General features: G+C 37.6%; 1 protein-coding gene across 2 annotated transcripts in view; it reads left to right on the top strand.

The window, feature by feature from the left end:
- SP4 (Sp4 transcription factor) overlaps nt 1-9,447 on the top strand; it is a gene marked incomplete at its 3' end in the record, with an annotated part of 68,694 nt that extends 59,247 nt beyond the window's left edge. For both annotated transcript variants that reach the window (XM_080701098.1, XM_080701099.1), the window contains exon 5: nt 9,200-9,447. In XM_080701098.1, coding sequence (XP_080557224.1) covers nt 9,200-9,447 — 248 coding nt within the window. The remainder of the gene's footprint in view (nt 1-9,199) is intronic.
- Between the last annotated feature and the right edge of the window lie 6,047 nt (nt 9,448-15,494).

The following is a 15,494-nucleotide window of genomic DNA, read 5'->3' as shown; positions in this document are numbered from 1 at the left end:
AACCCAGGGGCTTTTCTACCTCTGGGCTATACTCCCAGTGCTATTTTATATTTTATTTTGAAACAGGGTCACACTAAGTTGCTGAGAGCCTCACTAAGTAAGCATTTTCTTTTAATAGTGTTAAAGTTTTCTGTTTAGTCAGGAGTGCTAGTACTTGGGAGGCTGAGAAAGGAGGATCACAGTTCATGGCCAGCCTCAGCAATTTAGGGAGGCCCTCCACAACCTAGCGAGACCTTGTATCAAAATTTTAAAAATAGTGCTGAGAGCCGGGCATGGTGGCGCACGCTTGTAATCCCCGCGCTTGGGAGGCAGAGACAGGAGGATCACGCAGGTTCGAAGCCAGCCGCGTGGTGCTGGCTTAGAAGACCCTGTTTCCAAATAAAAATGTAAAAATAGGTCTGGGAGTGTAGCCCGGAGGTAGAAGGGCTTCCAGGAACCCCAGTACCACCAAAAAAAAAAAAAAAATAGGGCTGAGAGTGTAGCTCAGAGGCATAATGCGCCTGGGTTCAATTCCTCGCACCACACACACAGAAAAAAAGGTTTTCTGTTTGTAAGTTTGGTCCTTTAACAGCCTAGAGGTTTTTGTTTTCTTTGACAATGAAATGAATTGGGGCTATAGTTTTATTTTTCTTCTTTTTTTTATGTTGAAAGTAATTTCTTTACAAGTTCATTCTTCCTCTATTGATTTGTAATGAAACTTTTCCCATTTAAAGTCTTGACTTCTGGTAGGGCAGTTTTCATTTATTTGCTCAGAACTCCCACTCTCTAGAATATGCCTGATATATAAGTCAGTATTTAGATTTAAATTAATTCACCCAAATTAATTTTTTTTAAACTGGAGATGGAACCCAGGGGAATTCTATCTCTGAGCCAGATATCCAGCCACTTTCTGTCTCTGTCTCTCTGTGTCTGTCTGTCTGTCTCTCTCTCTCTGTTCTCTCCTTCTCTCTCTCTTCTCTCTTTTCTCTTTTTCTTTTTTACCTGTGGATTGAACCTAGAGACATTCTACCTCCAGCTATACCCCTAGTCCTATTTCTTGTTTTCATTTATTACTTTGAAACAAGGTCTCACTAAGTTGTTGGGGGGGGGGGCTCACTAAGTAGCTAAGGCTGGTTGCCAACCCGGAATCCTCCTGTCTCAGCCTCCAAAGAACTGGGATTACAATACACATGTACCACCACACCACACCCCAGCCTTCCCCCCACCCCCACCCCAGTATTGGAGATTTAACTCAGGGGTATTTTACCTCTGAGCTACACTTGTAGTAGTTTTGTTTGTTTGTTTGTTTGTTTGTTTGTTTGTTGTGGTACTGGAGATCTAACCCAAGAGCATTCTATCTTCGAGCTACACCCCCAGCCCTATTTTTTATTTTTATTTTGAAACAGAGTCTCACTGAGTTGCAAAGGACCTCACTAAGTAACTGAGGCTGGTTGTGAACCTTGATCCTTCAGTCTCAGCCTCCCAAATGCTGGGATTATAAGCGTGCACCACCACACCCGGCTTATTCTTTTATTTTGAAGCAAGGACTCACTAAGTTGCAGAGGGCCTCACTAAGTAGCTAAGGCTGGCCACAAATCTGTGCTCTTCCTGTCTCAGCCTCCCACGCACTGGGATTACCAACATGTGCCACCAAGCCTGGCATTAGACTTATATTTTATTTTACATATCATGTCTCTTTCTCACCAATTTGAGTCCTAGACTTATAAATTTCTGCTGCAGATAAACTTTCTCCTAGAGCTTTATTGATAATATATATGTATGTATGTATTATATATATATATATATATATATATATATATATATATATATATTTTGTATTGGGGATTAAAACCAGGGGCAATGTATCTCTGAGCTAAACAGCCCTATTTCACTTTTTATTTTCAAATAGGGTCTCACTAAATTACTGAAACTGGCCTCAAACCTGCAATCCTCCTATCTCAGTCTTTCAAGCTTCCCGTATTAGGTATAAATTATAGATTCAGGAAGTTCAGTAAAATATGTAGTAATAATAATAATAAGTGTGTGTGTGTGTGTGTGTGTGTGTGTGTGTGTGTGTGTGTGTGTTACCTGGGATTGAACCCAGAGGTATTCTACCTCCAAACTACATCCCCAGCCCTTTAAATTTTTAAAATTTTTAATTTTTTTATTGGTGCATTGTAGTCATACATCTTAATGGAGTACAAAATGGTAGAGGCATAGATGCACTCATCTCTCATTTACCCTTTCCCCAGTTCTCACCCCATTCTCTCCCCTCTCCCTCCTTCTCATTTGGCTTGGTGATTGACTTCGACATGTTTGTGAATGTACATCATGTACATTAGGGAATTTCCCTCTTCCCCCTCCCATCCCCTTCAGTTAGGTCACCTTATATGTGATTCCTTCTTCGTCTAGAGTTCCTCCTGTGACCCTTTTTCTCCCTATCTTCAATATATTAGGGAGAGCATCCAACTTTTTACTTTCTGTAACTGACTAATCTTACTTAGCATAATGTTCTCCAGTTCCATCCATTTCTCCACAAATGACATAATTTTCTTTATGGCTAATATTTTAATTTTTTTTGAAACAGTCTCACTAGGTTGCTGAGAGTCTTCCTACATTGCTAAGTCTGTCTTTGAACTTGTCATCCTCCTGTTACAGCCCAAGTACTGGGGTTAAAGGTGTGTGCCACCACACCTGATAAATTCTGTATTTTATTCAAGAGTACATGGAGCCAGACATTGTGGCACGCACTTATAATCCCAGCGACTCAGGAAGCTGAGGCAGGGGGATTCCAAGTTTGAGTCCAGCCTGGGTAATATAGTCAGAACCTGTTTCCCTCTGGGGAGAGCTGGGTGTGGTGGTGCACGCTTGTAATCCCAGCATTTGGGAGGCTGAAATATGAGGATTGTGGTTTGTGGACAGCCTCAGCTACTTAGTGAGCTCTTTTAAACTCAGTAAGACCCTGTTTCAAAATAAAGAATAAAATAATAGGCTGGGGGTGCAGCTTGGAGGTAGAATGTCCCTGGATTCCATCCCCAGTACTGCCAAAAAAAAAAGATCCAGGGATGTAGCTCAGTGGTAGAGCACTTACTTACTTAGGATGTGTGAGGTCCTGGTTTTAATCCCTAGCACCACACACACCACAAAAAGTAGAGTTTTGAAACACCTTAACAATTAAAATAAGTCATACAAAGGGTAGTCTCATCATAATTGCATTAAACTAGAACCTATTAAATATCAAAAATATCTAAAAATCCTCTGACGTTGAAACAGAACAAAAATACAACATGATAAAACTTGTTGGATGTATGTAAAGCAATCCCTAGAGTAAATTTATAACATAAGTCCTCCCATTAAGGAAAGAAATGTCGTCAGTCAGTAAAAAAAATAAAACTTTCATCTTAAAAAACAAAGCGGAAATCAAATCCAAAACAAGTTGGGAATATAAGTAGAAATGAAATGAAAATAGGAAAACAAGCTGATTGTGGCACCACATGCTTCTGTAGTCCCAGTACTTGGGAGACCGAGACAGGAAGATTATAGGTTTGAGGCCAGCCTCAGCAATTAAGCAAGACCCTGTTTCAAAATAAAAAATAAAACTGGGTGTGGTGGCACACACTTGTAATCTCAGCATTTGAGAGGCTGAGCAAAAGGATCTCAGGTTCGAAGCCAGCTTCAACAACTCAATGAGACCTTGTTTCAAAATAAAGAATAAAACAATAGAACTGGGGCTGTAGCTCAGAGGTAGAATGCCCCTGAGTTCCATCTCCAGTACTGCAAAAATAAAATAAAATAAAATAAAATAAAATAAAATAAAGCTGGTTGTGGTGGTGCACACTTGTCATCTCAGTACTTGAGAGGCTGAGTCAGGAGGATTGCAGGTTCAAAGCCAGCCTCGGCAATTTATCAAGGTTCTTCATAACTTAGTGAGACTCTGTTTCCTAATAAGAAGTAAAATTGGGCTGAGGGTGTGACTTGGAGGTAGAATGCTTCTGGGTTCAGTCTCCGTAAAGAAAGAAAAGGAAGGGAGGAAAGGAGGGAGGGAGGAAGGAAGGACAGATGGATGGATGGACGGACGGACTGGGGGTAGATGGAAGGAAGAAAATAGAACAGGGGATGGACCTTGGAAGTAGAATGCCCTTAGGTTCAATCCCCAGTACCCAAAAGAAGAAGAAGAAGGGGTGAGGACAGTAGAGACACTGAATCAAAACTGGATGGGGTGGTGCGTGCCTGTAATTCCAGTACTTGGGAGACTGAGATAAGAGGACAAGACCCTCTTTCAAAATAAAAAATAAAAAGGATTGGAGCAAGAAAAAAGAAAAAAAATCAAAGCAAAATCTGGTTTGCTAAAAAAGATAAAACTGAGCCAGGCATAGTGGTACATGCTTGTAATCCCAGTACTTGGGAGGCTGAGACCAGGAGGATTGCAGGTTCACAGCCAGCCTCACTTAGTGAGGTCCTCCACAATTTAGTGAGAATCTGTTTCAAAATAAAACATAAAATAGGGTTATGGTGTGCTTGGAAGTAGAATGTCCCTGTGTTCAAGTTCCTAGTACTGTTAAAAGAGAGAGAGAGAGAGAGAGAGAGAGAGAGAGAGAGAGAGAGAGAGAGAGAATACTAGTTCTACATAGTCTCTAAAAATTAATGAGGAAGGAACCTTTTCCAGCTCATTGTAAGAGACCTAAATTATTGTAACAAAACCAGACATTAATAGGGAAAAAGAAAAACATTAGAGAGACTAATAATATGAATTTAGGTGTCAAGAATCTCAGCAAGCTGGGGGTGGTGGCACACGCTACACGCTTGTGCTCCCAGTACTTGGGAGGCTGAGACAGAAGGATTACAGGCTCGTGGCCAGCCTCCGCTACTTAGGCCCTCCACAACCTAGTGACACCCTGTTTTAAAATAAAAAATAAAAGTAGGGCTGGAATGTGTAGCTTGGAGGTAGAATGCCCCTGGGTTCCATCCCCAGTACCGGGGGTGGAGGGGACCCGAAAAAATATTAGCAGACTAAATCCAGCAATATATAAAAAGGATAATGCATCAGAACTAAGTAGAGTTTATCCCAGGAATGTAAGGGTATTTGAACATATGAAAATCACTCAGGCAATATAATTCACATTACTGATGAAAGAAGAAAAAAAATCATCATCACTTAAATACACAGTAAATATTTGGCAAAAGTCTGCATTTTTATAAAAATGTTCAGCAAACTAAAAAGAATATCACAAACTTAGCAGCTTAAAATAACACTTTGTTATCTCCATTTCTGTAGGTCAGTTCAAGTGAGCTCAGCTGAGCACCCTGCTCAGCATCTCAGAGCTGAAACCAAGGTGTCAGCCGGGCTGCCCTCCTTCCTGAAGCTCCGGGGACGAATGTGCTTCCACACTCATTCCCATTGCCAGCTAAATTCCCCTTTGTGCTGTCGCAGAATTTAGTCCTTGTTTCCCTGCTAGGGGCCCAGCACTTGTCCTTAGACGAGGCTGCCCATATTTCTCGAAGACTTGCCTTATGGTCTTCTCCAGTTACTCACATCTCTCTCATGCTTCTAATCTCTCTGACTTCTGCTAAAGAAAACTCTCTGCATTGACTAGCTTATGTGATTAACTTGGACCCATGTAGATAATTCAGAATAATCTCCCCGTATCGAGGTATATAACCTGAGTTATATCTGCAGTCCCTTTATCATATAATACAGTATATTTACAAGTCCTAGGGATCGGATGACTTTGCAGGGCCATTCCACCCACCACAGTAACTAATAACAGTATTGATAATTATATACATTAATTATAAAAAGAATTTATATATTGTGGATACTTACAAAAATAATTACAAATATGAAAGATAACATATATACTTAGTATAACATTTTTTACATCTCTGAGCAAGTATACTAAGAATGTTTGCCAAGGGTTGGAAATACAGAAATTATCTGACACAACAGAAAACACTTCTGTATGGAAAAGGATAATGAACTGAAATGAGTCATTCTTCTAATGAAAGTGTAATTGTACAACATAATTTGCATATTCTAGATTCTAGCCAGCTTTTATTGCTGAAAATTAATTAGATACCCACATCACTTCTGAGTAGACAGGCTAGGAGGTCTGCATACTAACCATGTCACCGTTATTTCCCATTCATCTGTGTAGCAGGGGGCAGGAAATACAGAATTACTTACTTTTTTTTATTTTCTTTTTTGTACTGGGGTTTGAACTAGAGGCAGTCTACCTCTAGCTATAATACCAGCCCTATTTTTTATTTTGAAACAGGATTTCTCTAGGTTGATGAGAGCCTCACTACTTGCTGAGGCTGGCCTTGAACCTGCGATCCTCTTGTCTCAGCCTCCCACATACTGGGATTACAGGCATGAGCCGCATGCCTGGCTTGGAATTCATTTCTTAATTGGGATCATAGCCCTTTTATGGTTGCAAGTAACTGTCTAAAGAGAATGGGAAGCTCGTTAATATGAGAGAGACTCACTTGTTTATTTATCATATCACCAGCACCTGATATATTGTGGATATTCTACAAATGCTTGTTGAAAATGTCTGAGTCTATGACCATCACAGTTAATAAATATTTGTTAAACAGCCATTGTGTACAGGTTGATCACCAGTTGTTCACTTACTGAGTGATCTCGTCTTTTTAGGCCATCACCATGTGAGTTCTCGCATAAATCACAGCCTTGAATCCTGCTCTGACTTTAATAAATCTTTTTTCTTTTTGATGGTACTGGGGATTAAATCCAGGGGCATTCTACCTTCCCCACAGCCCTGTATTTATATATGTGTTTTTTTTTTTTTTTTTTTTTTTTTTTTTTGGTGTGTGTGTGCTACAGGGGATTGAACCCGGAGGCATTCTACCTTTGGGGTACACCCCAGCCCGATTCTTTTTTTTTTTTTTTTTTTTTTTTTGCAGTACTAGGGGTGGAACCCAGGGGCATTCTGCCTTCGAGCTACACCCCCAGCCTTAAATTGTTTTATTTTTGAAACAGGATCTCACTAAGTTGTGGAGTGCTTCACTAAGTAGCTGAGGCTGGCCTTGAACCTGCGATTCCCCTGTCTCAGCCTCCCAAGTGCTAGGATTACAAGCGTGCGCCATCACACCCGGCTTCCCCAGACCGATTTCTTACTTCAAAACAGGTGTCTTGAGGTTGAGAGTCTCAGTACTTTCTGAGGCTGTCCTTTAACTTGCAATCCTCTTGTCTCAGCCTCCCAAGTGCAGGGATTACAGATGTGCACCACCACAACAGGCTCCTAGACCCCGTTTTATTTTTGTTATGGAACTAGGTTTTCATAGGTTGCTGAGAGTCCCACTACATTGCTGAGATTGTCCTCAAGTTGATCCTCCTTTTTCAGCCTCCTAAATATTGGGGTTACAGGCATGTACCACCATGCTCATCTGTCAAGCAAATCAGTTTCTGAGCCTCAACTTGAAATTTCATATGTAAAAATAAGTATGAAATAAGATTTTCTCCAACTTAAAAATTCATAAACATTTTTTCCCTCAATACTGGGGATTGAGCCCAGGGGCACTCTACGACGGAGCTGCATCCTCAGCCCTTTTTACTTTGAGGCAGGGTCTCTCTGCTTTGCCTAGACCAACCTCCAAGTAGCTAGGATTACAGGTGTGTGCCACCATACCTGGCAAGATTGTTTCCTTTTAAAATGAAATGGGAAAGTTGAAAAGGGAAAGAAGTTCAAGATTGATACTTGGCAGCATTTACTATTCTCACCCTTACTTAAATGTCAGCATTTGTAATATTCGGGTCTCTTTAAAGTCTTACGGCCTAACTGTGGCACACGGTGACGCTTTTCTCTTGGTAAGTCAGAGGCAGAGCCAAGAGAAGAAATCAGCCACGCTGAATGTTCTCATGATCTATGTCTGTCAGATTAGGAAAACACATGTTATTCCCATAAGTAACAAGTTTAAAAGGAAAGACTAAAGCTTAAAGTCATCTTTTGTTACCATCAGGATATACCAATTAACCTAATTTTCATGTGCCCCATCAATTATATATAAAACAAGATGGGTTCTTTTTTATAGTTAATTAAAAAGCAAAAAAAAAGCCATTCTAAAATATTTCATTCTTCTAAGGATTAAGATGAAAACCCACATAACAGTTTTAAAGAAGAATAGACATGAGCTTTTGACATTATGAATTTTATCTGGTAGAGATTTTCCAGATATGTGTTAAAACCCCTTTTATGTTGTGGTTGATAAAACTAAGGCCGAGGATGGTTATATTACTTGTTCCAGCTTTTATTCCCAGTTTAAAGCAGAACCAAGACTTTAAGTCTTTTATTCACCATCCATAGTTTTTCTCCTATAGGACTTGTTTAATCACATTTTTAAATAAAACAAATTATGCATATAATTAAAAATACAAAATATTGTATCATACAAAATGTATGGTATGATCAGAAAAAAAATTATTAAATTATAATTTCAGCCAATTGCAATGGCCAGTGCCTATTATCCCAGCACTGGGAGACTCAAGCAGGAGGATTTCAGGTTTACAACCAGCCTTAGCAACTAAGCAAGATCTTCCATAACCTAATGAGATCCTATTTCAAAATAAAAAATAAAAATATAGGGCTGGGGATACAGCTCAGAGGTAGAATGTCCCTGGGTTCCATCCCTAGTGCCACCAAAATAGAAAGAAAGAAAGAAAACATTGTCATTTGTGCCAGGCGTGGTGGCACACATACCATGTAACCCCAGTCCTTGGGAATTTGAGGCAGGAGGATCTCAGGTGCGAGGCCAACCTCAGCACGTAATGAGATTCTCAGCAACTCAGCAAGATCCTATTTCAGAATGAAGAATAAAAAGAGAAGATAGAATTTTCCATGAAAATTATTATAGTATAGCATATAATATAGTATATAATTCTATACTATAACATAGTATAGAATTCTATAGTATTATAGAAAATTATTATAATTATAGTACCAAGTAATAATATTACTTCCAGGTGAGGCAGCACATGATTATAATTCCAGTACTTAGGAGGCTGAGGCAAGAGGATTGTAGGTTCTAGGCCAGCGTCTGATAACTCAGCAAAAGATCCTGTTTCAAAAAAAAAAAAAATTTTAAAAGGGCTGGTGGGTATAGCTCAGTGGTAAATGGATTAATCCCTGGTACCATATTAAAAAAAATTATAACTTCATCTAAGTAAAATGTATATAATTTCATTTACTATTTTTCTTTATAGGTGAAAAGAGATTTGAATGCCCAGAATGTTCTAAAAGGTTTATGCGGAGTGATCATCTCTCTAAACATGTCAAAACGCACCAGAATAAAAAAGGCGGTGGGACAGCTCTTGCCATTGTTACCTCGGGAGAACTGGACTCATCTGTTACAGAGGTGCTTGGCTCCCCAAGAATTGTCACAGTTGCAGCCATTTCTCAAGATTCGAATCCAGCAACTCCCAATGTTTCAACCAACATGGAAGAATTCTGAAAAGTTATTTATATCAGAGACCTCTAGTGCTGCACTTAAGTTTACACACCTTTGAAAATCTGGAAATGGGCTGGTCAAGTGGATTACAGAGTAGGAAATCATGTTGTCATCCTTGGCTTCTTCAAGTATTCCAGGGTTTTGCTTCAACAAATGAAGTGTTGAATCTTTAAAAATTCAAAAAGCAAACCAATATGCTGGAAACAGAAAAGTATTTCCTCCATGCTGTATGTTGTAGTTATTTGGAAATATATATCACATAACTTTTAAACAGAATCCTCCCCTTCCTTTACATCATGTGTTAAAATGTTTAAAAAGACAGACCTCGGTAGTTTGCAGGCTGGACCTTAATTGGACTTATTCTTTGAAAGTACTTTGTTATAAATTCAGTCAGTAATAATTTACATATATTTCTTTTTCTCTATAGCACAGGAAGCATAGTTAACTGATGATAGGGATAATACTATATTTCCTTAGCTTGTTTTTTTGGGAAATCAACTCAAAATAGTTTTGGCCGTCTTTTCTAAATGTTAGCAATTCTTCAAAAGTTAAATTAGGTAAGTTCCAAAAATAATAATCTGAGATGTACCTCAGATCTCTATTACCACTACATTGTAGTAGTGTGTATGCAGACAATCAGTGAAATCCAGTTACTTTCTCCATTTTGGAGATACAGAGGAACTTAGAGCTAAACCTTAGGTTTAAATTTAGATGAAAACCTTAGGAAAATGCTGGGGGAAAATGGTTAAAACAGAACTCATAATAGCTTCAGAAAATGAAATGAAGCAACTTGACATGCAGTGATTTAAAGTTAGGACTGATTATGTTCCTAACCCTAAGTTGAACCACAAAATTTCATTTAAATGTTTATATTAGAAATATTTGCATAGATTACAAATCATTTTGTAGTTTCCTATTCTGTAAATATGAGTTAGGTTGACAATGTGCAGAATTCTTTATGCTTTGACTTGGTAGCCAAAGAAAGAATTACCACACTTTTTCAAGGCCCACAGAAAATTATTTTTAAACTACATTATAATTTTTGTTTTCTTTTACTAAAAATCAGCTAATCCTGTGTTAGAAGATTAATTAGGAATTTATATCACAGTAATATTCATGTTAGGTCACTTACTAAATTTTCCTAAAAATCTTGACAGCTTAGCAAATATATAATAGATATATTATGAAGCAAAAGTTATTTTTGAAAAATCAATACTTTTCAGTCCAATAGTGACTAAAGAAAAATATATTTCATTGTTTATTCAAGGGACTTAGAGAGAAAGGTCTTATTAGGAAAGATGGCCAAAAATTTCATAAGAAAAAAATTGGATTATTCTCATCTCTTAAGCATTAGTAAAATGCTTCAGGTTTTTAAGAAGTATTTACACAGAATCATAAATAAATTGACCATTTGAAAACTGAAGTTTTTATCTGCTTGGTTTACTAACATCATTGGTTTGGGGACTGTTTGAATATAGGTACATGTTTTCTTGTGCATTCTCTATTATTTCAGGAAAAGTACTACTCACCCGAATTCCCTTCAAATCGTGATGTTCCTTGTATTTTTGATGAAGGAGAAATACTGTAATGATCACTGTTTACACTATGTATCCTTAGGCCAGCCCTTTGTAGCGTTATATAAAACTGAAGGTCTTTTGTGCTTTCAGTTTGTATAAAAAAGCTTTGAGATTAAAGGAAACAATTTTTACACTGTGGTTATAAATTTCAAGTTTCTTAAAGCTTTTGTAGACTTGTAACAAAGTCTTTAAATTTTAGTTGGATTTTGTAAATTGTTTTGTATATTTTATTTAATGTACTCTTAACAACTGATGTATCCGGCTTTAAAACATCAGAATCAGTTTGTTGTTTTGTTTGGTACAGAGGAGCATTTGGTAGTGTTAATTTTAATTTTATTATATAGGAGCTGAAACATCAAATATATATTTTATCTATCGTTATGCTACACAATCAGTGCTATAAATTTTTTTATGCAAAAAGACTTTCTTAATCTTTTAATCATGTTTCCTCCGAGTGACAGTTTTTTTGCTAATACCATGTATAAGCACTCTGCATCATTATTTCATGAACCAGTTTTAATGCAAACCCACGTATGTTTATCAGAATTGAAAGTTATTTTTAATCAACAATGAGGCCTATTATAAATTTATCAAACTGAATCTGGATAGCTTTATAGCATATAAAATATATTTGTGTTAGCAGGTGCACATTTCACAACTGAAATTAGAAATATTTTGACAGTCTGTTCTGCATACCATTCTGAGTCCACTTTTCTGTCTTACAAGAACCGTAAATTTCAACATCCTTTATTTGACTCAGTGGGATATAGCTGTTATAAGTAATAGGGCACAGATGTGCAGTAGAGTCTTGTTTAATGGCATTTCACTGTTCATTCCCTTTGCCACCATTATAAAACTTTTCTTTATTGTAATTATCAGTGCAAAGCTATGTATTTATCATGGTAGAACTCCAGTGTTAGAATAGTTTTTTCTTACAGTATACTTTCTTTGGTTAGGTTTGTGTATGTGTTGCTGATACATTAGAACTTGATGTTAAGTCATTATTTATCACACTCTCATGAGAGCAGTAATAAAAGTGTGTAATCTAGGAGAAAAAGTTAATTTGTCAAACTTAGATAAGCATGATGTTTAGGTCCTATTTTTCAATTTTATAACTGTTTTATTGCAACAATATTTGTATTTAAGTCTTCATTTTAATGCCTTGTGGTGTTTTTTTATGCATGTCACTAAGTTGTCATCCCACATAAATTGATGTGCAGCATAGGGTATTAAATCTACATAATGATTTTAAAACAGAAATAGTTGATGGTAAAATGTAAATGTTTTGCAAAAATTCCTTATAAAAAGTTTCGTAGTAACATTTCACTTGTAAATTGTTTTGTAAAAAAAAAAAAAAAAGATGAATCCAGAAAAAAAAAAAACTTGTTTCCCATATTCTAGAATTTAGACAATTATTCTGCCAGCAAAGCCTCTGGGGCTGTAATTGACAACATTTTTACAGTGCTGATTTGTATAAAATTTGTTTTTTTGTGGATTTGGAAATAAAATCATGTACAAGTTGTTGCCTGCAATAACAATTGCAAGTAACCTATTAAAAATTCCCTTGAGTTTAACATGTTTCATTTAATTATGTATACTATAAAGCAGCAATAAATTGTTTGAACTATCAACCTTTTTATCACGACGAACACTAGAAAGTTAAATGCTTCTCACTAGAAAATGTATTGGCAGCCCTTCACGATTTCTGGTACTAAGATCTGGTCACCATTTGTCTGAAACATGCCATCAAAGAATAGCAATTCAAATTTATGTTAATTTGTAGCCATTGCTTTAGACATTATGAAAATTAAAATTTGATTTAGAGATACATCTTACTTATTTTAAGCAATAAATGTTAGGAAAACGTAGAAAGATCTAAAAGTGAAAAACATAATTAAAATATTATTTAAGCCCACAGAAACACTAAGCAGCCATTGTAGGCCACAGAGATGATGCAAAGTCTGTAAGCAAAAATGTCTTTGCCTCTGAGAGAGCCTTGTAAATCTTATGAAGAACCTCACTGACAGTGAATACTGGGTTGCTGCCGTGAACACATTTTCAAGCTCCAGACACAGCAAAGGCGGCAAGGGAGAGCTGTGGGCCACCAATGAAGTAGAAGGGAAAGTAAGCTGGCCAAAACTCTAGAGAGTCTTTAAGTCTGCAGTACCTGAGACTACACAGTGTGGGGCAGATGTTTATCCAGGAAAGCCCTAAAAGCATGGTTATATCACAACTTAATGTAGTGTAAGTTCATAGCAAATGAAAGAACAAAATGTATCCCTACTCTGCCAAGTAAAATAGTAAGGAATGAATTTATCCAAAGATAACAAAACTGAAGGTGTATACTTTAATCACCTGAAAAATTACATTTGGAAACTCAGGATGATAGTGTATAAAAGGGGATAATGCGGTTAGAAAACTAAAGAAAATTGCTTTTTTGTACATTTAATATGGCAGCCATATGGTTTTTGGAATTCGTAGGAATTTTTATTTTTTGTGATGCTAGGAATTGGATCCAGGGGCATTCTACTTCCAAGCTCTTTTTTTTTTTTTTTTTTTTTTTTTGGTGGTATTGGGGTTCCTGGAAGCTCTTCTACCTCCGGGGTACACTCCCAGCCCTATTTTTATATTTTTATTTGGAAACAGGGTCTCTTAAGCAGTGAGGCTGACTTTGAACCTGCGTGATCCTCCTGTCTCTGCCTCCCAAGAACTGGGATTACAAGCGTGCGCCACCACACCCAGCAGTCCAGCTTTTATTTTGATTTTAAAACAGGATCTCACTAGGTTGGTGAGAGTCTCATAAAATGGAAACCACTTGTCCTAAGAGATATGGTGAAATCAAGCACCCACCACAGTACCTCTTTTTATATTTATTTATTTATTTATTTATTTATTTATTTATTTTATTTTTATTTTTTTTTGCGGGTCTGGTGATGGAACCCAGGGGCATTCAACCTCCAAGCTACACCCCCTGCCCTATTTTTTTTTTAATTCTTTATTATGAAACCGGGTCTCACTGAGTTGCAGAGGGCCTCACTAATTAGCTAAAAAGCTGTCTGTGAACCGCGATCCTCAGGTCTCAGCCTCCCGAATGCTGGGATTACAAGCATGTGCCACCACGCCCGGCTACCTCTTTTATAAGAGCTAAACATGCAATCTCAGATCACCATCACTCTTGAATCTTTTGTGTGTATGTAATACTGGGGCTGAGCCTGGGGTCATTCTACCTCTTCAGCCACACCCCCAGGCTATTTTTTTTATTACTTATTTTAATGCAGGGTCTCACTAGGTTGCAGAGGGCCTCACTTAAGTAGCTGAGGCTGTCGTCGAACCCGCAGTCCTCCTGTCTCAGCCTCCCAAGTACTGGGATTACAGCCATTAGAATTCATGCCCAGCTGAATTCTAGGAGTTACAGCCACATGAAGAAGACTGAGTCACAAAAGAAAAAATTGGAAAATCACTCATAGATTATTGACATAAAACCATCAGTGCCATAAGTTAGGAATGGTGAAGTGTGGTAAGAGCATTACTGGGGTTTTGTATTGTGGTGCTGGTAATTGAGCCCACAGTCTCATACACTCAAGGCAAGAACTTTACTACTGGGCTGTACATTCCCAGCCCAACAGTACTGTAACTGATAGAGCTTATAAAGACTTAAGGGTCATGAGAAAAAATTATATCCAGTACAGCTTAGTATTTAAGAGTTCAAATGTTTTGTAGGATACAGAGACTTCTAAGTATCTGTAAGAAATGTAAAAGTTTATCTCTCAGTGAATCTGAAAAATGTATTAAAATGTTTGCTGCCTAAGCAGTAATGTCTGCTTAATATACACAGAACCAACTTGTTATTGTGAGGCAGGATTTTTATTTTATTTCATTTTTTGCAGTATTTAGGATGGAACCCAAAGGCATTTTACCTTTGAGGTACATCCCCAGCCATATTTTCCTATTATTATTATTTTGAAACAGGGTCTCACTAAGTTGGAAAGAGCCTCACTAAGTAACTGAGGCTGTCTGCACATCACAATCCTCCTGTCACAGCCTCCAAAATGCTGGGATTACAAGCATGTGCCACCACACCCGGCATGAAGGCATGGTTTTTAAGGCATATTCTTTTTTTTTTTCCTTGTGGTACTGGGGATGGAACCCAGAGACATTTTACCTCCAAGCTACACCCCATTCCTATTTTTTATTCTTTTATTTTGAAACGGGGTCTCACTGAGTTACAAAGGGCCTCACTAAGTAGCTGAGGCTGGCTTCGAACCCGTGCAATCCTCCTGTCTCAGCCTCCCAAATGCTGGGATTACAAGCGTGCACCACCACGCCCAGCTTCTTTCATTCTTCTAAGGATTAGCTGATAAACCTAAGCCTTGAGTGTTGCTCCTCTTAATAGTGAAAATGAAACTTTATTTGTGGATACCTGAGGATAATCTCAAGTGGAAACTAGTGAAGAAACTAAGGAAGGGAGAGGGA

This window comes from Muscardinus avellanarius (genome assembly GCF_963383645.1).
Source record: "Muscardinus avellanarius genome assembly, chromosome: 9".
Classification (NCBI taxonomy): Eukaryota; Metazoa; Chordata; class Mammalia; order Rodentia; family Gliridae; genus Muscardinus; species Muscardinus avellanarius.
Note: the sequence above shows the minus strand (reverse complement) of the source record. Positions and strands in the feature narration are given on the sequence as shown.